Raw genomic sequence first — 23,411 nt, forward strand, 5'->3', positions numbered from 1 at the left:
TGAAGAAGCTTCAAATTCATTAATTGAAACCTACATAGATTATCCTCCAAATGGCAGACAAATCCGTCAAGCAAGCACTTGAACTTGTGAAAAATGTATTGGTAAAGGTGGGAAAATTTTTCCTCCCAGCTAACTTCGTCGTCCTAGACATGGAGGAAGATTTTAACACTCCCATCATTCTAGGGAAACCCTTCTTAGCTACGGGCAGAGCATTAATAGATGTTGAAAAAGGAGAATTGATGCTAAGAGTTCGTATAGTGTTCCATGTCTTCAAGGGTTTGCAAGATCCCACTCAAGAAGAAGAATGTATGAAGATTGATTCGAGAGATCTATACTTGAAAGAGGCACCTGATGAGTCACTCCCGATGCACTTAAGCTCATGCTGGAAAGGAAAGGAAGAGGTAAAAGTGTTGCAACAAGCTCAAAGAGTCGAGAAGGAACTACAACCAAAGCCTCTATATGAAATCCTCAACAAGAACCTTCCAAAAATTAAGACCCTAAAACATGAACCACCTCCTGAAAAAGAAAAGAATTCCAAGAAGAAAGTGCCAAGAGGGTGGAGAAACAAAGATATTCCTACTGAAGGCTTCATACTAGGGATAAAGTGATTCTAACCTACCAACCAATGGAAACATCTCCACACTTCTTCGGATACTACACGGTGAATAAAATCCTCTCACTTGAACATGTGGAAATCATCAAGAAGGATACTGGGAGAAAACTCACGGTGAGCAGGGAAGGGCTAAGGCACTATGATCATCATCCTCCCTAATAAGGGACAACCGTCAAGCTAGTGACGATAAAAAAGCGCTTGTTAGGAGGCAACCCAATCTTAGGTAACTCTTTCATACTCTTCTTAGAATAAATGGTTAGTTCAATTTTTGTGTACTGCGAGGAACTAAGTTTGGTGTTCCACACCAATGTGATTGGATCAACATAGAAACAAAATCACGGGTGAATGTATAATACTAAGTTTGGTGTTCCACCAGTAACATCAATTGAGCACAAAGTAACCCTTGAGACAATCTTGAATAGTCACAAATTCCAAACAATCATAGAAATTGACTAAACTTGCATTTCACTTGTTTACCTTTTAGTTCTGTAGTTCATCTCCTCTTAGGTTTAAAGCACATGATGTAGTATGCATGCATGAAAGATGCACTCTGTTTTGGCATATAGAAGTAAGCAAGGAACTATGTTTGGTGTTCAGACACCACTTGTAGTTCAAGAATTCATCAGCATACATGCATGATAACTATTTTTCAAGTGCTTGGGGACAAGCAACTTTCAAAGTTCATTGTAGGCAGTCACTTCAGTTTTTGGAAGAACTAAGCATCATCAACCAAAGAGACTAAAAGGGATACAAAGACCAACAATGATGATGATAAGGAGTAAAGCAAGTGAACACCAAGAGGTTGTATTGATAAGTGATTGTCTTGTATTCAAAATTGCTATAATTGAAAGTGATATTGTGCCCTTGTTTGTTTGCTTAGTATAGTTTCCTAGTGGCTTAATAACCAGGATGCTTGATATCTTATAACACCATACTCTTGAAAAATTGCTTGCACCCAATATCTCTAAGAATGCGAACAGAGAAGATTTCTTTGAAAAGAAGGATTGAGGAATATTAAAAATTTTGAGGCAAGCAAAAGATTAAGAGAAGTGGTGGTTCTGATTATATGACTGTGTATTGAGGTTGCATGTTTGTGAAAACTTGCATGGGAGCTCATAGGCAGGAAATAAAGTTTAGAGAAGTATTGTAGAAATTCTCAAACATCTATTGATCCAAGAAGCAGCAATAAAAAGGAACAAAAGAAATAGAAAAACAAAGAACAAGGTCTAAAGCTCTAAGCATCAATTACTAGGAAGAAAAAGAAAGAAATAAGAACTCAAAGAGTTATTATCCTAGTTAAATGCTTGTAGTAGATTTGTGTAAAGAGAGAGGTTGAGCAAGTAAATCCTAAGGAGTGCTTCAACACCTAATACCTTAGACCAACTGGTTTGGGAGTATTGATTGAAAGCTTATCTTAAAAAGCCACTTTGAGACATGACACCTAGAGTCGAGGCCAAGATACAAAAAGAAAAGAAAGATGCGAGTAAATAAATGATGCTTCAAGGTGACTATTTACAAAGAGACTTTCATAATATCATTTGAATGAAAGTCCTAAGACCTAAGACTTCTGAAATGTAGGGACTAATAAGCACTGGAATCCTTGCATGAGCATATAATTTCGAGTTCACACCACTAACACTTAATCACTTCACTCACCAAGGCAATATAAGCTATTCTTCAACCCATTCCAATTAAAAGAAACCTTTGTGCATAGTTCTTTTCTTGCTTGAGGACAAGCAAGGTTTTAAGTTTGGTGTTGTTATGCATTTGCATCTTAGCTAGATTAGCTAGTTAGTTTAATTAGTTTTAACTGAGTTTCATGCATTTTCTTTGAAAAAAAAAGCATTTTGATGAATTTTATCTTCATGCACTAATGTGTCAAGGACTAAGTGAATTTTGATTAATTCTATGCAAATAACTCAAGAAAATTTGGAATGAATAAATTATCAAAATTGGTTACATAGGATGGCAGAGCTTTGATGCAATTCTATTTTGTAATCATGACAGGGGGAGAGCGCCTTTGGCACTACGTTCTCCTCAAAAGCACTACGTTCTCCTCAAGAGCACCATGCATATCCAAGAAGAACGCCTTTGGTGCTATGTTTTTTTACCAAGAGCGCTTGTGATAGCGGAGTGGGAAAATTTAGCTGGTGACACAAACGCGTGGGTGACGCGTACGCGTGGAAGAGCGCCTTTGACACTAATGCTACGGCTTTGACACTAACACTGCGCCTTTGACGCCAACGGTGAAGATGACGCATACGCGTGGGTGACGCGTACGCGTGGGTAATGCGTACGCGTGGAAAGTGCCTGAAAGCTTAATGACGCGCACGTGTCGGTGACGCGTACGCGTGGGTGCACGAGCGCTACGCTTTCCTCAAAAACGCTACGCCAGCCTGGGAGTAGAATATTCAGCCAATGCCTGAAGGACTGCACCAACTGAAAATGTGAAAGATCCACTTTGAGAAACTAGCAAGTATACCTGAGAAGCCAGTGAATTTGTATAAATAGGTGGCACCTTGGATCATTGGGGAGGTTTTTAAGACATTTTTTACACTTTTTTTTACTTTTAGATTTTTAGATTTTTTGACTTTTGGACTTTTGGACTTTTGGAGCTTTTACTTTTTACTTGTACTTTACATCACTTCCATTTTTCATTTTAGCTTTGTAGTTTTCTTCTTCTTTTACTTTTGCACTTAGTTTAATTTCCAGTTTTGAATTTCTGTTTGTACTTAGAGTTATGAGTCACTAAACCCCATTTTCACTAGGGGGAGGAGCTCTGTTGGTTTTAATGAATTAATATTTCTTCTTTTCTTCTCGATTCAAGTTGGTTTATCTAAGAGGAAACTCTTGTGCTTCATATATTCAATTACTATCGAGAGAAGGATTAAATTTACTTGAATTGTGTGATAAACTTGAGAAAGGAGTCATAGAACTCAGTTTGGGGTTTATCCTCTCATGATTCCCTTGATTGATATATTCTGAATTTTGGTATGTGAGATTTAACCACCTTGAATTGAGATCCTGGGAGTTGTGTGGTATTTGGAATTAACAATTGATCTTCAACTATTCTCATGAGCAATTAGATCAAGAGATTGGCAATTGTTTGTGATAAAAGAATTTGAATCACCAAGAGATTAGTATCCAATTACTCACATTTTACCATAGATCTATCCACATGATTGAGAAGGAATTGATCACCATTAATTCATGAGAAATTAATATCTCTGATCCTTAGAGATCTCACCCATCATAAATCTTCACTTCTATTCCTATGAGTTTTTTTAATTATCCACAACTCAATTTCCCTTTTACATTACTGCAATTTATAATTTCTGCCATTTATATTTCAGCTCTTACTTACCTGCAATTTACATTTCAGCCATTTACATTGCAGTTCTTATTTTCTTGCACTTTAAGTTTCCACTCTTACATTTTCAGTCATTTATTTCAACCCTTTACTTTCAGTCAGTTAATTCCTTGTCATTTATATTTTTGTATTTTACTCTCATGTTAAATATACCAAGAAATCACAAATTGTTTGCCTAACTAGAACACCAGTAATTACGTAAAATTAATTTTTCCTTATCAACTTCTCTATAACAAACCATAGAAAATACCACTCTACCCTGTCGTAGGCTTTACTCATATCAAACTTGAGTGCCATTTCGTATTCCAAACCTCGTTTCTTATGTTTAAGGTAGTGCATACATTCGTGTGCTATAAGAATATTATCAGAAATAAGTCTACTTTTCAAGAATACACTTTGAGTAGAATTAATTACCTTGTTCATACACCCTTGGAGTCTATGGACTAGTACCTTCAAAATGATTTTGTATACAATAAAGAACAAACTGATGGGCCTTATCTAAGTCATATTGCTCGCATCTAGGACCTTTGACACTAGATAGATATTAGTGTGGTTAAAACTTTTCAAAATTCTATCTCCAGCAAAGAAACTCCTCACAGTCCGGAAGACGCCTTCTCCCACTATATCCCACTAGAATTGGAAGAATTTAGCCGTTATACCGTTCTCTCCTGGTGCACTTTGAGGGTGGATACTAAAAGTAGCTCTTTTTACCTCCTCCATAAAAACAGGTCTTCTGAGCCTTTGGTTCATGTTAACTGTAACCTTAGGCTTGAAGTTTGTGAAAAATTACTCAAGATTTGCCTGATTAGAAGATGTGAAAATACTCTTAAAGTAATCCTCAGCCACCTTAGCAATATCAGCATTGGTTGTTGCTATATCCCCATTATCCTTCCACAGATGCCATTTCTTATTTCTTCTAGTTCTAGATTTAAATTTTTTATGGAAGAAGTTTGTATTTTAGTCTCCTTCCTTCAGCCATTTAATTCTAGATTTGTCTTTCTAATAAAGTTCCTCGTCCAAATATGCTTTTTTAAGCCGCTGTTCAAGCTCAAGTAATTTAGTGTCTTCCATGATACCTAATGCTAGTTTTTGTTCTAGAAGAGTAGTAACTTCTATAGTTTCCTTTTTAGAATTAGTAAAGTTGTTCTTTTGCGAGAGAACTAATCGGTGTCTAACTAATTTAAGCTTCTGAAATAATCTAAATATTGTTGAAACTTCTATATCTGAGTTTCAAACCTCGCTGAAGAACTTACAAATTTATTCTTCACCACACCTGCGGGATTGAAACTTGAATCTCCTCTTTGATCTCTTTGGTTGGTAGTTAGTGTCCAAAAAGAGGAGGACGTGATCAGAACCTATCGCTGATAGTCTAAAAGACCGTGGGATGAGAGTATAATTGGGACCAAAATTCATCAATAAGCACTCTGTCAAGCCTTTTCTGAATTAGTTCACCTTTCTTGCATCTGTTACTCTAAGTAAATAGTCTACCCACCATTCCGAAATTAATCAATAAGTTGTCTCCAATAAAGTAATTAAAGGCGGTGATAAAAGAATGAAATTTAGGATTACCACCAAGTTTCTCACCTTGATCAATAATGAATTGAAATCACAAATAATAATCGATTTACCTTGGAGTTGGGAGAGTACCAAAGAGATTTATTGAAACTAGGATAGCTGAATATTCTCATTGTAATTTAAATAAATGCCTACAAAGTTCTATTCAATGTTGAGAGGGATATCTTTTATCAAGACAGTAATATAGAACTCAGAACAACTGAAATTTTGAACAATAAAATCATCCTTCCATACCAATGCAAGTCCACCGCTCTATTAGAAGGATCAACAATTTTCCAATTAGAGTAGCCACAAACCCTGAATTTTATTTCCACATGTCGAGATTGGTTTTTAGTTTCACAAATAAGAACCAACTCGGGGGAGTGGGATTGAACAATCCTTTTAAGGTTGTGAACTGTCAGGGGTCTCCCCAAATCCTGACACTTCCATAATAACATTCTCATGGGTCTTGGGGTGCCATTGACTGGCTGGGATCCTCCACCCTCTTATCAGTAATTAGCTCTTGTTCAACACATATATTCTTGGCCACAAGATCTATACATGCCTCCAGTCCCTTAGAAAAGTCTTCCTCTGTCACAAACACCAATTCCTCCTCTTCTTCCAGTTTCTTGAATTTGGATGTGGATTTACTCCTCTTTTGGGTTCATGATACAAATGAGGATGTGATGATAGAATGAGAGAAAGATAGAAAGAATCAAAAGAGTGGAAGAAGGAGAGAAAGTTGTAAGGAACGGATTCAGATGAAAAAAGGATTTGGAAGAATAAAAAGAGAATTAAAAAATTAAGGTTGAAAAGAAACCAAAAAAAAAAAAGAAAAACCCATGGTGGTATAGCAAAAATCTTAGCAGAGCAATTTGAAAGAGTACGTACTCCTCGTACTTCCAATAAGCTATAGAGGAGTATGAATTTAAAAGAAGAAAATCCTCTCTCCCGAAAATGACGCAGTTTCAATTTTTTTGGGTGGGGGGAGGGGGAAACAGCAGAAAGGTCCCCTCTCACCGTCTCACCCATCTCCCATTCCTACATCAGAGAAGAGACACTTTACCTAACCTAAACCCTAGCAGCTGCTCACCTCTACCTCTACCTTCTCTGTTGCTGCCGGACTAGCCTCAACCGAGCCTCCTACTTCTCAGGTCGGCATCGCTAACGTGCAAAGAACCCACAGGCATGTTCATTTTCTCATCAACACTCTTTGTTTCTCCACCGCCGTCGTCCTCTTCTCAGTGTTGCAGTAGTTCATTCTTTCCTTGCATCTCTCCCTCTGTAAGCTCAATCTCTTCGCCACTGGTTCACTACTTCTTTGAATCATTTTTCTTAGTTTAATATTTTCTCATTTTTTATCTTTGAGTTAATTTTGTCTTTGTTGATTGTTAATTTTCTTGAGTTAATTGTTGATTGTTGTTGATTTTTTTGAGTTAATAGAGTTGTTTGTTGTTAATTTTCTAAATTAACAAGGGTCTGATTTTGCTCTGAGTTAACGGGATCTATTTTTATTTTGAGTTAATGGGATCTATTTTTGTTTTGAGTTAAAGAGTTGACTATTGTTAATTTTCTGACTATTCTTTTGTCTTCTCCAAATCATGGTATATTTGTTTCAACTCTATCCTAAGATCTGTTATAATATCCTCCGCCTCATTCAATTGCGTTTCAAGCTCTTTGATTTTTCTTTTCTGATTAATTGACGCTGTCTTTGCTTTGGCTGTCTGCATACAAAGAAAACATCGTTTATGGTACTTTGTCTCTTTAAAACAATAAACAAATGTAATATTTGAAAACAAAAATACTCAAAACTGATTCCTAAAGAACATTCATGTTTATAATTCGAGCCATTTTGGTAAACAATTCTACTTTCGATTATAGTTTTTATCCCCCTAATTCATTAAACTTTTAGGATATTGGTTAGTAGGTGCAATTAGATTGCTCAAACTTCATAATAGTTATTATCTAAATTTGAAGTATTTTTTGTCTTAAATTTGTTTCAAATTTGAAGTATTTGAAATTATATATTAAATTTTTAATAATTTTATTTTATATTTAATTAAATCAGTTTAACTATGGTTCGACGTTAGCCAGATCATTGAACCATTGAACCAATTATTTGACAAATTTAATAATCGGTTTGGTTCTCACAACTTTAATTTTTATAGAATGTATATATTATCGATCTAATTATTGAATCACAATAATATACAATGAATATCATTTATATTTTATACTAAATTATTCCAGTGGTACTATCAAATCTGCCTCGATCCGGCCAGTTTGACTAGAAATCCAATTATCTAATTATCTGACCACATCGAACTACTCATCGAATCGAACAAACATTGGATCCAATAAAAGTCGGTTCAACCCGACTGGTTTTCGTAAAACTGGTGACCCGGACAGTTCATTTAACCCCGTCTGGGTCAGGTTTTTTCTTAAGCCTGAAACCGGCGTCGTTTCAGGGTGGGCCTCTTCCGTCTTCTGTTGAATGAAACCCTAACCTAAATGGAACCTCCCAACCCCCAGCCTCGTCTCTTCTCTCTCAACGGTCCCTCACTTACGGCGTCACCCTCACCTCGTCACTCTTTCGTCTCTCCCCTCTCACCTCGTCAGTCATCACTCTCAGTCTCTCACGGCCTCATCTCGTCACTCTCTCGGTCGCGCACTCATTTGAGACTGAAGGTTGTCGTCGCGGTCTCGTGCCCCTGCGTTTGCTTCATCAGCGGCAGAAGCAGACGGAACCAGTCAAGCAGCATCTGCTCCTTTAGGTTGTGGTGGTCGTCGTCTTCTTGTTTCATCGCGGTCTCAGAACCAGTCAACCAGGTGAGCTCCCTTTGAGTTTTTGACCCTGTTCTTTCACTGGCTCAGTGTCAATTTCGGTGAAATTAGAATTGTTGTGGTAGCTGAGTAAAATTTAATTAGAATTATTCTTGAATCTGGTAGTTGTTGCTGTTGTATTTGGTTTTTTTAGAATTGTTGCTGAACTTGAGCAAATTTTTTTGTTGCTAGATAACATCATTGAGTTGAATTTTGTTGCTGGATAACAGAGTTGAATACTTGAATAGTTAAATTTGTTGTTGAATTTGCTGGATAATAGAGGAAATATACTATGCAGAATCCTTGGTGGATTCTATTGCAGATGAAATCTTTTTTAGGCCTGAATATAAATAAAACTCTAAATTCTATGGGAGTTCTGTGATTACATCTTGCACTTAATTATTAAACATTGTTCTAGTGTAAAATTTGGAATTAAGCAACATGGAAAAATTGCATTTTGAGCCTGCAACTCAGTTGGATCTAATAGGCATTCTCAAACTTAAAATTAGAAGGATATTTAAAATAATTGTTTCAAGTCCTCTGTTGATATCCTTAGTAAGACCAATTTTGCCTACATTTGATGGGTTGTGTTGCTTTAAAACATTTGAATATTTCATTTTAAAATGACAAATATACTCAAAATGTTGTATTAGATAAGTTTACTGTTCATTTATGCAAAATGTACATTAACTTGAATATATATATACTCTACCAAGGAGCTTTGCTTTGCTCTTATTTTTATAATTTTTATATTTTTATTTAATTATGATCGGATGAACCAGGTGAGTCTAACTCACTGGTTGGACCGGTGACCTAGTGACCCGGTCGTATAACTGAGTTAATTATCGGTTCGGTTCTGATAACTATGACTGAAAATGATACTGTGATTGGAATCAGGAAACCCTAAATTGAGTCAATAGCATGCAACAGGTAATGAAAAATCCCTAGCTTCAAATCAATGTTACTTTGTGGATCGCAATCTTCTTTCTATTATTTTCCCTCCTAGTTTATGATATTCCATTTTTCATCGTTGAAGGGAGGAGGATCCAACACGGAAGTGACATGGGAGGACCAGCAAAACATCAATAAGTTCGGAAGATTGAACAATCGCTTTCATGAACTTGAGGATGAGATCAAAATCGCCAAGGTAACCATATTTTTTGTTTCTTTTCATTTTTCTTTTGTATTTTTGTTTATTTAGCTCTGATTTGAGTTTAGTTGTTAGTATATGAGTAGAATAAGCACTCAAATGCATCCTTATAGTTTATAACTTGATGGTAGAAATGGATTGAAAGAACAAAAGAAATAATCGAATATGCATTAATTTACTTGTTTAGTTACAGGGTGGGGTTTTAGTTTATTCCTTAATCATCACTATAATAAGTTAAGAACTAGGACCTCACAGAATAAACCATCATTTTGATCTTTAAAGATTGATTAATTTGCAAACAAAAATGGTCCCCCAATGACTAATAATTGTATTCCTAAAAGATTCTTCCACTTGATCAATCTGCCCAAAATAAGAACCAGTATGTCGGCAACCTGATATTGCTTCGGCCAGAATAGTTTTTTACTCAACCAAAATGGAACATCTAAGGGTACTGCTAGAGTGTAACTATGGGCAAAACGCAGTTTACTTGCGAGTGTGTTGGTTTTCATTTGGCAAGAATGTTATGAGTGACGTAGTAGATACAAAACCTAGCTGGATTGATCAGTATCAATATGACATTAGATACTATCCCTAGATAATGTACACTCTTGCAGAGAATACATTAGTGATGAGTTTTATGGAGAACTAGGCATCTAATTGAAAAAAGAGAAGAAAGAAAAATGGTTTAACATTTTGCCTACCTCTCAAACTCATTAACAGTGGGCTAACATGCCGGTTTGTCCAATATACAAAACTGAGAGCAACAGAGTCCTGAGTAATTGATTAGATTATATGAAAAGGTAGAGAGGAAAAATATATTCAATCTTATTACATTATATATCTTCTAAAATTAAGTATGTGGACGACTGGTTGTGACATTTTGTATGTCAGATATGGAATTTATAAACTCATCTGTTCTGCAAGTCCTGTCCTAGTTTGATTTTTGTAGCCATACAACCTTCTTGCAAAGGCAAGCCCCTGGTTGGCATGTTTTTGATGTTGTGATACAAATGCAACGGGATGATTTCTTCTACAGGAAACAAATGATAATTTGGAAGATGCGAGCAATGAGTTGATTCTCACAGATGAAGATGTGGTTTGGTTTCAAATAGGTGAGGTCTTTGCACATGTGCCAAAGGATGAAGTCGAGAATAGGATAGAAAATATGAAAGAGGTGACAAGCCAGAAACTGACAAAGCTTGAAGGGGAGAAACAATTTGTGGTTGCTCAGATGGCTGAATTGATACGGAAATTGACAATTCAATATTCCACCGACAAGTATACCAGGTCGTAATCATGTAATAACTCACTTAGAGTGAGGTCGATCCCACGAGGATTGATTGATTAAGCAACTTTAATCTATTGATGATTCTAGTTGAACAAGCAAGATAATGAGAATTTGGTGAATTATAGCAACAAGAATTTAAGTGACTGAAAATGTAAAGGGGCGGAAGGTAAAGGACTGGGAATTGAAAGTGCATGAAAGTAAATTACTGAAGAATAAATGACAAGGGAATTAAATTGCGGAATTGTAAAGGAAATGTAAAAGAATCACAATCAGGGAGGGGAATAGAATGAAGTAAGGAAATGCTAATGGGTGAGGTTCATTAGAGATTGGAGATGCTTGAATCTTCCTGAATTAATGAACTTCTCTTCTCTCTTTGGCATGCAATGTTTAGATCCATGACAGATCATGTAATTGAGCTCCAATTCCTTAGTTACTCAATTTCTCAATTCATGATCAAATGCTAATTCCTTGATCCAATGCTCATGCAAAGAGATGAAGCACAATCTCTAATCCAAAGCCACACAACTCATAAGATCCCAATTTCAAAGTGATTATATGTCACGTATTAACTTTGGATCAAGATCAAACTCATTGTGGATTGAATTTCTTTTGTATGGGAAGTTCAAGGATTCGATCAATCTCGAGGAGGATTAGTAGCCTTCTTGTCCCATGTTTTATTTCATTTCATGTTTAGAGTATTTTCTTGCTTGAACTCTAGTGGAAATGGACCTCTTTTTCTGCATGTCTTTGGTTTCATTATTCTCTTGTCATTATCTTCTCTAGTTTATCCTAAAGAAAATCTTTAATGACCTTTGTTGATTATGACTATAAAAAATCTGTCACTTTGGATAAGTAACAGCGATAACAGCATGTGTTTTAGTTGCATTACTCTTAAATCTTGTTGAGATAGAAGTGGCTGTCATATGAAAAAATAAAATAAAATAAAAAAATTGTGTTGAGCATTGACTGGTACGTTTTTTAGACAAATATAAGTTGCCATTTCATTTCAGTAATTCAGTTGATTGATATGTTCAACAATTGGACTTGAACTCTTCCATTAACATGATAACTATCAAAAGATTGGGTTAGTTTTGTCTAATTATTCCAATCTTTGATGGATATATATTTTATATTTTTCATTGTTAGAATTGTTTGCACTAAATTTTTCATGATTAAAAATAGTAACTTATCTTACTTCCGTGTACGCTGTTAACAATCAAATTTGAACGTGGGACAGCTGGGACCTTGTATAAAGTACTTAAATCTATTGTTACTAAGGTTGGATTTGGAAAAAAGATTGAGAGACGGAGATTAAGATTAACTTAAATTTTTGTATTGTGTTTGGTGTAGAATATGTAGAATTGAATTATGTCTTATATTGTGTTTGGTATAAAATGTGCAGGACTGAGATGTCTCAGTAACTTGTTGGAAAAGGAAAAATGGAACTAGATTTGGAATTTAAGAAGTTGAATGAGGATAATTTAAAAAATAAATATTATTAAAGTTAAAGTCTTTGTCCCCACAAAAATTAATTCCTTGCAGTTCTACTTTCTGAAGATACTAAAGGAATTGGATTGTGTCTTGAGACTGAAATTTTAATTCCAATCTCTAGTCAGTAAATATAATACTAAGTTTTAGTCCTCTAATATCAGTCATTGTCTCTATTTTCAGTCTCTACTTCCAAACGCCAGCTAATTCTCTTATTTTTAATAACTTTGTATTAAGACATAATAAACAAGTTATATTTCATGGTCATGTATCTTTATTAGGATCGTAAGTGGAATATTTTATTTTTTAGCATCAGGTGAAAATAGCCATTATTATAATTCTCAAATTAGATTGCTTATATTATACTCTCTAAATGTGTGTTTTTTTTTTTAATCCTACGTTAATGCAAGATGCTTATACACCGAACTATCTTTCAGTCAGATTGCATCGTCTCATCCTCTTTTTTCATAATTTATTCAACTAAAATTAAAGACCTTCATAAAACCCAAAACCATGTACGTTCTTGAGGACGGCAAGATTTAAAAGAGAATATTATCACCTAAAGCCAAGAATATCCTACCAATATTTATATTCTATATTTTTTTATTTTTTATTTTTTGTAGACATAATATGATCAAATAATGAAAGTTGTTCTTAATAACAATGCTCCAGGTTGAGAAATTTCAATAGCAAATAAACACATGATACGTGTGCCCAAAAATATGCCCTATCATACGATATTGCGAAGAATTAAATTGGAAAAAAGAAGAAAAGCAGTATTCTAAAATGTGATGAAGAGACCTAACAGCCGAAAGGAAAGATCGAAACTGCCAAAATAATTGTTGTCCAAGGACAATAATACCAATATTAACTACCAAGTATCGTTAGTACCTCTCAGATGGACAATGTGACCGGTATAGCAATGAGATGATGACTTAGTATATGTAAGTTCGATATAGGATAGCGGTGAGTCATACAAATTTTATCCCAAATCAGACACATTCTTGGGCATCGAACTTATCCCAATATCTTATAAACTGGCAAAAAATGCATATGCGTTACATTTTTATTAGTTACGCATCAATTAAACAACCAAACATAAAGTACATCATTACGATCCGTCCAGGGATAAAAAAAAAAGTATACATAATTAGAGTAACTTTTTCTTTTATCTGAATATAATTTTCATTAGATGAAAAATAAATTACATTAGGGTCTGTAAAGACCAAAGCATGCAAGTTGAAGGGATATACCACCAAAATAACAAATACCCGAGTCCAATATGAAGAAGGGACTAAAAAGAAAACAGAGCCATCTCCAATTAAGCTCTTATACCCCCATCTAAATGGTGAAATTTGATTGGACTAAATATCTATAATAGTCTTTGAGATTCACGATTTTTACTATTTTAATCCTTCAAATTCGACACCATATTGATTCTTGGACTTTTTTCAGCATTGGGTTAATGAACAAAATAATGTGCTAATTTTGACTTGCCTTGATAAACACATGGCTAAATGATATTGTTTCGTTTTAGAACATAAACAAGACAAAAATGCGGTCATTTTGGAGAATACTAAGAAATAAAACGGTTTGCACATTATATAAACTCTTCTTCGTCTTCTTGTTTTTGCTTTATTTAAGTCACAAAACGAAATGATGTCGCTCAGCCATGTGTTTAGCGTGGCAAGTTAGAGTCGATTCAATACTTCATTTGCCAACTCAGTACTAAAAAGAGTCCAAAGATCAATATGGAGCTCAGAACTAAACCTCAGAGACCAATATAGTAAATTTTGAATTTGAGTAAGTAAACTGGTGAAATCTATAAAGAGTCAAGGCATCTCACTAAGGTTATAAATACTGAACTAATAATCAAACCAATACAACTAGAAGTTTAAAAATTTAAAGATTCAATCGGTATTAAACCGGATATAATGAAATAATATTTATATATAAAATATATAATTTTTTAGAAAAATTAACTTTTTTGTATTTTGTTATTTTAAATTGGTTAATTGATGAAAAAAAACAAATCAGTTCAACCAATTAACTAAATTAACTAATTGTTTGACCAGTTTACTATGGATAGGTTTTTACCATGAATCGAACCAATTTGATGGCCAATTTTAGATTAATATAGTCAAACCGGCCAATTCAGTCCGGTTCTTAGAACAGTGCACTCAAGAAAATGATAGATCCTCTTAATCAATCCTGCTAAACATCATCCTAATTTCTAAACAAGAGAATGTTTTCTATATATTGAATGCATTTGAATTCTTACTCTATTTTGGAATTTTGGGGATTGTTGGGCATGCTATTAAAAACCTTCTCACTAATACTCACTCAATACTGGCTCAAAACCATTAAATGATTGCAGTGGACTTCTCTTGCCTAACACATGAGAAAACCAGAAGATAGCAAAGCTCTAATTTCTAATTCTGTTAGACATGTGCTTCTAATCATTTCATCCACAACCACACTATTCCACTTACAATCATCTATCAAACCATGTTTTGGAATTCGCCTTTAAGTAAACTTATAATATTCTGAGAACCTTCTTTCCAAAATTCTCCATTTTCAGATTCCACCCTGTCTATCTCTTCGTCACTTTACCAGCAACTCGCAGCAATGATCAAAATTCACTCTCTTTAGAAAAAACCCAAAAAGAAGTGATAAATAAATGGCTCTACAATAATCACCAATCTGGTTAACAGTGTATAGCATAAGCGAAAAAAAAATACAATCAGAACTAACAGAAATACCTACAACTTTCTTCTGAATGAGGTCGATAGTTACATGGAAAGCAATACATTCCGGTACGAGAACAGATATGCAGTATGCCACTAAAAATTTATGTGAAAATATACTTACTGTATTCCAGTAAACAGATGAAATGTAAATTGGTGCAGTAATTGGTACACCTAAATGGTAAATTCATGTAACTATGGAATGAACTTCAATGACAAAGTAGATTGAAAAGATAACCCCCTAAATCATCGAAACGAGTTTATATCCTTGCTTTCGAGCTCTAATTGAACACAGAAAAAGAACTAGGATTTTGCCGAAAAAATTTTAAAAATAAAATAAAATAAAATTGAACAAGTAAAATAATAGATAAATCATGCATTGAAATTTTCAATGGAGCTTTTCTGTTAATCACTACAGACACCGCCATTAACAACATCCCTACTTTCCATCCTTATTGAACAAAAGATTCAAGGTGGTAGCATGAAACTACTGTAGTTCAGTTAAAAGTAAAAATAGTTAATTAACTAAACAACACACAGAATATCTTGAAATTTCAGAAATTCTCACACTTGAATTTTTTTTCAATTGAACTTTGAGGACTCAATTGCAATCAAATTCTGGTATAACCCGTTCTGAGATGCTGTTGGGTACCAACGACAGAGAGCAACCCGCCTGCTGCCGCATTCTCTTCGTCAAGAAACAAATCCTCAGTAACCCTAAACGCCGCGTGGATCCCAACCACCACAACCCCAACAATGAGCGCCACCAACACGTTGGTCCCAACGTGAGTGGACACAAGCATCACAACCGTCACAAGCGCGAGGGTGCAGAGAACTGTTGTATCGTCAAGAACGGTGCCGAGTACAGAGAGCGGTCTGTCACGAGAGAAGTAGAGGAAGTACCAGGCGACAAGGAGGAGGAGAAGGACGATCATGGAGAAAGGGTGCCATAGGAGGCTGAGGAAGAGAACCAGGAGCATCACTGCGGTGTAGTTAACGCGGAAGTGGGAGAGGTTGCGACGAACGCGGAGCATCGCGTCGGAGTAAGAGTAAGGTCGGGAGAGTGCGGAAGGGTCTAGAAGCTCCCGCCATGGGCGCGTCGTTGCGGCGGTGTTGGAGATTGTCGCTGTCGCGGCGGCGGCGGTGGCGAGGGTTGGGTTTATGGTGGTGGCTTCCTTGGCGCGTGAAATGAACGTGAGGTTGGAGGGACCGGAGGAGGGTTGAGTAGGAGTGAGCGTGGTTGTAGCACCGTAACTGGCGGTGGTTTTGAAAGACATTTATGGGATTGTTTTATAGATCTGAACTCCGAAGGAGTGATAATTGGGAATGTCGGATTTTGTGTAATGTAGGGTTCCAACTTTAGAAATAGGGGATTTTTATTGTTTTTTTTTTTTAGGAAAAAAAATGTGTGGTAATAGTTTAATATTCAATTTGGTCCCAAATTTGCACATGAGTTTAATTTAGTGTATAGAATTTTAATTGTCTTTATTTAATTTTCAAACTTTACAAATTTGACTGATGTTAGTAGGACAATTTTTAAACGTTACAACAACAACAACAAAGTCTTCTTCTACTAGGCGGGGTTGGTTACATGAATCAAATGATGCCATTGTGCTTTGTCATGTATTATATCTACAGAGAGATCGTTTATATGCAGATCTCGTTTGACCACCTTATGGATAGTCTTCTTAGATCTTCCTCTGTCTTTCGCTCCTTATTCATCTTCTATCTCATCCACCCTCCTGACTGGGTGTTCTATCGGTCTTCTTCTCACATGTCCAAACCACCTGAGATGCGATTCAACCATCTTTTCCACAATGGGTGCTACTCCAACTCTCTCCCTTATATCTTCGTTTTTTATTTTATCCAGTCACGTATGACCCCTCATCCATCTCAACATCTTCATCTCTGTCACACTCAACTTATGTTCGTACTCCCCTTTAGCCGTCCAACACTCCGTATCATAAAGCATAGCCAGTCTTATAGCGGTACGATAAAATTTATCTTTAAGTTTTAAAGGCACTTTTTTGTCGCATATAAAACCAGATGCACTCCACCATTTTAACCGACCTGCTTGGATCCTATAATTTACATCATGTTCAATCTCTCCATTATCCCGTATGATGCACCCAAGATACTTAAAACTTTCAACTTCTCGTAGGATGTTTTCTCCAATCATCACCTCTATATTAGGGTTTTTCCTTCTCAGACTGAACTTACATTCCATATATTCCGTCTTGTTACGGCTTATGTGCAAACTATACCCTTCTAGAGCTTCTCTCCATAAGTTCAACTTCTTATTTAGGTATTCCCTTGACTCTCCCTCATAAGGACGATATCATCGGCAAAAAGCATGCACCATGTCACAGGCTCTTGGATGTGCTCTGTGAGTACTTCCAAGACTAATGTGAAAATGTATGGACTTAAGGATGATCCCTGGTGTAATCTTATACCAATAGAAAATTCCTCTATCACACCACCTTGAGTCTTCACACTAGTTGTGGCCCCATCATACATGTCTTTAATTGCATGAAAATATGCGATCCTTACTCTCCTCTTTTCTAAAACCTTCCATAAGACCTCCCTTGACACCCTATCATACGCTTTTTCCAAATCAATAAACACCATATGTAGATCCTATTTATTACTACGATACCTCTCCATCATCCTTCTTAATAGGTATATCGCTTCAGTGGTAGATTTGCCTGGCATAAATCCAAATTGGTTCTCTGTTACTTGTGTCTCTTTTCTCAACCTCCGTTCTATCACCCTTTTCCATAACTTCTGGTATTACTCGTGAGCTTGATCCCTCTATAATTTTCGCAACTTTGTATATCCCCTTTATTCTTGTAGATAGGTACCAAAGTGCTCTTTCTCCACTCATCAGGCATCTTCTTGACCTTAAAATCTCATTAAAAAGCTTGGTTAACTAGTTGATGCCTTTTTCTACAAGGCCCTTCCAGACCTCAATCGGGATATTATAAGGTCCTACTGCCTTGTCATTTTTCATTTGCTTTAGAGCCTCTTTTACCTTGAAGTCTCGAATCATTCGATAATAGTCAACGTTTTGTTCTTCTTCCCTTGTGGATAACCGACCAAGGCTCAGAAGAGTCTTCTGTCCCTCATTAAATAACTCGTAGAAATAGCTCTTCCACCTTTCATTAATCTTCTCCTCTTGAGCTAACACATTTCCATCCTTATCCTTTATGCACTTAACCTGATCCAAATCTCTCGTCTTCTTTCACGGCTTTTTGCGATTCTATATATACCTATTGCACTTAACAATTTTCAAATGTTAATATAAGCAATAAGATGCCATGCCAAAATTTGTAAAATGACGCTGTTTCGGATTTGACACTCAAATAGCAAAAACACAATGCCATATCACTTTCTTTGGGAGGAAAAATTTTAATAAAAACAACTTATAATTGTTTGGTTATTTGAGTGCCAAAATTAAAACGATATCTTTTACAAAGTTAGTGTGGCATTCAGATTTCCACTGGTGCTTGAAATTGGCTCCGTACGTTTCGCACAGATAGACCGGCAAGTATATCGAGTCGTCCAAGTAATACCTCAGGTGAGTGTGAATCGATCCCTTGGAGATTATTGGTTTGAGAAAGTAATGGTTACCTTACAGATCTTAGTTAGGTAGATAGAAATTATAATTTGTCACGAAAAACGCATAAAACAAAATAAATAAATAAGACGTTACTAGATAGATGAGAAATCAATGATGATAGAACGGTTAAGGCTTCGGAGATGCTTTGTCTTTCTGGATTAACTTTCTTACTGTCTACTTCAATAACTTTTTGATTCCTTCAATGGCAGCCGTAAGTGATTAACTTATGTCCTCTCATCAAGTTTACCTCTTCCACTACAGCAATCCACCACTTTGAGATGACTCATGTCCTCTCATCAAGCCACCTCTAGGTTTCTCACTGTAGCAGAAGATGAAGCTCTAAGCAATCCACTGCCCTTCACGATCCTACTTAAGGTGCCATAGATAAGGCAGATCTTTCGGATCAGAAAGTGCTGCTTCTCTGACTCTAGCCTTAACGCCACAAAGACCTCACTTAACCACGAACGAGATTGATAAACCACTATTTTATGGTTTATCTTGTGCTCAGTTGAGTGGATTTTATCAACCTTTCATACACTTATTCATACTAATTGCATGAGTTTACGTTTTCCTTCCGAATTTTGTGCTATGATTGAAAACATGCTTCTTTAGCCATATATTCGCTAATATTAATCCTCTCTTATTACCATTAGATGCCGTGATATGTGTGTTAAGTGATTTCAGGGATTACAGGGCATGAATGGCTTAGAGGATGGAAAGGAAGCATGCAAAAGTGGAAGGAATACAAGAAGTTGAAGAAATTGCTAAGTTGTCCAGCCTGACCTCTTCGCACTCAAACGGTCATAACTTGAGCTACAGAGGTTCAAATGAGATGGTTTCAGTTGCGTTGGAAAGCTAACATCTGGGGCTTGGCAACGATATATAATTTGCCATAGCTGCCTCGAAGTTAAACGATGCGAACGTGTGGATGACGCGCCCGCGTCGCATCTGCGAATTTCAATCCATGCAAACGTGTGGACGACGCCTCCGCGTCACTTTACCGCGACCTGTACGAACCAGATTTCACAATCAGCAATTTTTGGGCTGTTTCTGACCCTGTTTTCGGCCCAGAAAACACAGATTAGAGGCTATAAAGTGGGAAAATCCATTCATTCATCACACACATTCATTCATAAGTCACACTTTTTATAATTTAGATGTAGTTTTTAGAGGGAGAGGCTCTCTCCTCTCTCTTAGGATTAGGATTAGGATTTTTAGAAATTAGGAATATTACTTCTTCACCTCAGGTTCAATGTCTTTCTGTTTATTTTTCCTTTTATTTGTTTAATGACCATTCATGTTATGATTTTCTTATTTAAATATAAATTGAGGTATTTTAGACTCATGATTGCTTTTTCCTATTTTTAATTTAGATTATTTACTATTAGTTTTGGTTGAATAATTGGTAACTCTTGAGTTGTCAAACTCATCGTGATTGATAATTATTGTTCTTGCTGATTGATTTAGATTCCTATAACTCTAGTCTTTCCTTAAGGAGTTGACTAGGACTTTAGCTATTAAATTAATTTGTCCACTTAACTGACCTTCATAGTTAGAGGTTGACTTAGTGGTAGCAGAATTATAATTCTCATCACTATTGATAAGGATAACTAGGATAGAACTTCCAGTTTTCACACCTTGCCAAGAGTTTTATTAGTGATTAATTTATTAATTCATGCAATCTATTTTCTTTTATTCAAAACCGTTTTCAAAACCCAAAACACTGTTTTCCATAACCAATAATAAAACACACTTCCCTGCAATTCCTTGAGAAGACGACCTGAGGTTTGAATACTTCAGTTTATAAATTTTATTGGGTTTGTTACTTGTGACAACCAAACGTTTGTACGAAAGGATTTTTTGTTAGTTTAGAAGCTATACTTACAAACGCGATTATATTTCTATATTTCTTTACCGATAGAAAATCCTAACGTCATGGATTATATGTCACGTATCCAAAGTTATCCAGGTACTCTATTGGAATCCGCAATGCAATCTCTAGCTTTGGTTCAACACTATTTGAGTCAGGACTAGCACGAAACCCATGTAGAACAAGGATGATTGTCACGGGTCATCCTCAATTCATGAGATGAAGAACGAGAATGCATAAGAGAATAGAATCAGACGTATTCAACTAGAACGGTAATATTATTAATCCATAAAACTCAGCAGAGCTCATAACCTTAACTTTAGGAGTTTAGTGACTCATACTAACAGAAAAATACAATGAAAAACGTAAAAGTGGGCAAGAGTCTTTTAACAAGGGTGAACTCTTGTATATATCTACTAGTCTTGTAGTACGAAAATCCACTTCTGAGGCCCACTTGGTAAGTGTTTGGGCTGAGCTTGAGTGTCTCCCACGAGCTAGTACCCCTTAGGGACGTTGAACGCTGGCTTGGGACACCCTTTTTGGTGTTGGACGCCAGCTGCTCCCCTGTGGGTGTTGGATGCCAGGAGTGGGGCTAGTGGCTGGCGTTGAACGCCAATTTTGGGCCTTTATTTCCAAAGAAAGGTATGGACTATTATATATTTCTGGAAAGCCATGGATGTTAGCCTTCCATAGCCTTTAAGAGCGCGCCATTTGGACTTTTGTAGCTCTAGAAACGCTCCTTCTTGTGAATGCTAGATGCAAAGGCGCATAATAGATCGATATGAACATGATGAGCTGTCTTGTAATAAACCCAGATGTCACTAATAGTTTCTTCTCAGTCCCTTCTTGCATAATCCGAGCTCGAAGAAGGAAGAGATAAGAGGTCCCTATGGAGAATGTGCTCAGAAATCCATAATAGAGTCCGACTACAATGACCGAATTCATTATCTTCATGCATAAGTATGGAGGTCAGATCCTAACAGCATTTGTAGTCCTTTTTCTATCTCTGAATCAGACTTTTGCTCAAGCTCCTCAATTTCAACAAGAAAATACCTGAAATCATCATAAAACACATAAACTCAAAGTGGAATCCAAAAATGTGAATTTTGCACTAAAACCTATGAAAATATAATAAAACTTAAACAAAACATAATGAAAACTATATGAAAATGATGCCAAAAAGTGTTTAAAATATCCACTTATCAGAACACCAAACTTAAACTATTGCTTGTCCCCAAGCAACCAAAAACAAAGTAGGATAAAAGGAAATAAAATGATGCAATAAATCTCACGGTTTCCAATGAAGCTCAATTTCAATTAGATGAGTGGGACTAGTAGCTTTTTGCTTCTGAATAGTCTTGGCATCTCACTTTCCATTGAAGCTCAAAATAGTTGGCATCTTTAGGAACTTAGAATCCGGATGATATTATTGACTCTCTTAGTTTAGTTATTTTTTATTCTTGAACACAACTTCTTTAGAGTCTTAGCCGTGACCTGATAAATGGATCTTTGTGTGGTCTAGAATTTCACAATAAGTTCTCGTTGCAAGTATAGTTTCTAAACCAATAATAATCTTTTCATACAAAAATTTGGTTGTCACTAAAACAAACCCCTAAAAATATAAACCGAAGTATTCAAACCTCAGGTCGTTCTCCCAAGAAATTGCAATAAAGAGTTCTTGTTATTGGTTATGAAGTATGTTTGGGATTTTTAAGATAATAGGCAAGAATTATAAATGGCAAAGGAGATAGACTAATAACTAACAAAGCTCTTGGCAAGATATGAGAACTAGAAGTTCCATCCTAGCTATCCTTATCAATTGTGATGAGAATTGTTCATTACTCCCACTTGGTTAACCTTTAACCATGGAGGAAAGTCAAGTGGATGAATTAACTTGATTCCAAAAGTCCTAGCCAACTCCTAAGGAAAGACTAGCTTAGTGGCATTCAAGTCAATTAGCAATCTCTAATTATCAATCAACAAGAGAGTTTGGTAACTCAAGAATCACTAATTACTCTACCTAAGCCAATAGGAGAAAATTCTACTCTAGCATCCTTTCAAGCATTTAATCAAACACTTGGAAGGCATAAAAGGAAAGTAAGATAAAATTGCAAGAAAAGTAAATCTACAATTACTAATAACAAGAGATTAACAATCAACAAATCAAATCAACAATAAAGGAACATGAATCATAAATTGCATTAAAAGAGAAATAGAAGAAACAAGAGTGCATCAACATAGAAGTAAAGAATTACAAGGAGTAAAGTACAAAGCTAGAGAGAGGAGAAGTAGAGGAACAATAAATTGTAAAGGAAAAGTAAATCAAATCATGAATTAAACCTAGATCTAGAGAAGAATTAAACCTAATTCTAATCCTAATTCTAGAGATAAGAGAGAGCTTCTCTCTCTAGAAACTAAATCTAAACTAAAACTAAACTAATTGGTAACTAACTAGTTCATTTCCCTTTGGTATGCGAAATTGTGATCAATACTTTTCACAACACAAATAATCCCCGGTGATGAATCCAAAAACTTGGTGTTCAATACCATGGCATAAACACAACTTCGCACAACTAACCAGCAAGTGTACTGGGTCGTCCAAGTAATAAACCTTACGCGAGTAAGGGTCGATCCCACAGAGATTGTTGGTATGAAGCAAGCTATGGTCACCTTGTAAATCTTAGTCAGGCAGACTCAAATGGATATGAATGATGATATACGAATAAAACATAAAGATAAAGATAGAGATACTTATGTAATTCATTGGTAGGAATTTCAGATAAGCGTATGAAGATGCTTGTCCCTTCCGTCTCTCTGCTTTCCTACTATCTTCATCCAATCCTTCTTACTCCTTTCCATGGCAAGCTTATGCAAGGGTTTCACCGTTGT

General features: G+C 35.8%; 2 protein-coding genes across 4 annotated transcripts; one reads left to right on the forward strand and one right to left on the reverse strand.

Annotated features, from left to right (window-relative positions):
- Positions 1-7,996: 7,996 nt before the first annotated feature.
- Positions 7,997-12,541, forward strand: LOC107465746 (probable prefoldin subunit 4). 3 transcript variants are annotated; one of them, XM_016084719.3, is made up of 4 exons: positions 7,997-8,366; positions 9,258-9,290; positions 9,397-9,507; positions 10,547-11,192. In XM_016084719.3, the coding sequence occupies exons 2-4, from the start codon at positions 9,282-9,284 to the stop codon at positions 10,802-10,804; spliced, it is 378 nt and encodes a 125-aa protein (XP_015940205.1). In that variant the 5' UTR covers positions 7,997-8,366; positions 9,258-9,281; the 3' UTR covers positions 10,805-11,192. The 3 variants fall into 3 exon arrangements, with proteins under 3 accessions (XP_015940205.1, XP_020987926.1, XP_015940204.1); XM_021132267.2 differs by lacking the exons at positions 9,258-9,290; positions 10,547-11,192 and adding an exon at positions 12,201-12,541; XM_016084718.3 differs by lacking the exon at positions 9,258-9,290.
- Positions 12,542-15,529: 2,988 nt separating this feature from the next.
- On the reverse strand, positions 15,530-16,396 carry LOC107465744 (PRA1 family protein F2). The gene has a single exon (XM_016084715.3). It carries the CDS (start codon positions 16,308-16,310, stop codon positions 15,645-15,647), a length of 666 nt encoding a protein of 221 aa, XP_015940201.1. The 5' UTR covers positions 16,311-16,396; the 3' UTR covers positions 15,530-15,644.
- Between the last annotated feature and the right edge of the window lie 7,015 nt (positions 16,397-23,411).

Source organism: Arachis duranensis, chromosome 9, assembly GCF_000817695.3.
Source record: "Arachis duranensis cultivar V14167 chromosome 9, aradu.V14167.gnm2.J7QH, whole genome shotgun sequence".
In the NCBI taxonomy this organism is placed as follows: Eukaryota; Viridiplantae; Streptophyta; class Magnoliopsida; order Fabales; family Fabaceae; genus Arachis; species Arachis duranensis.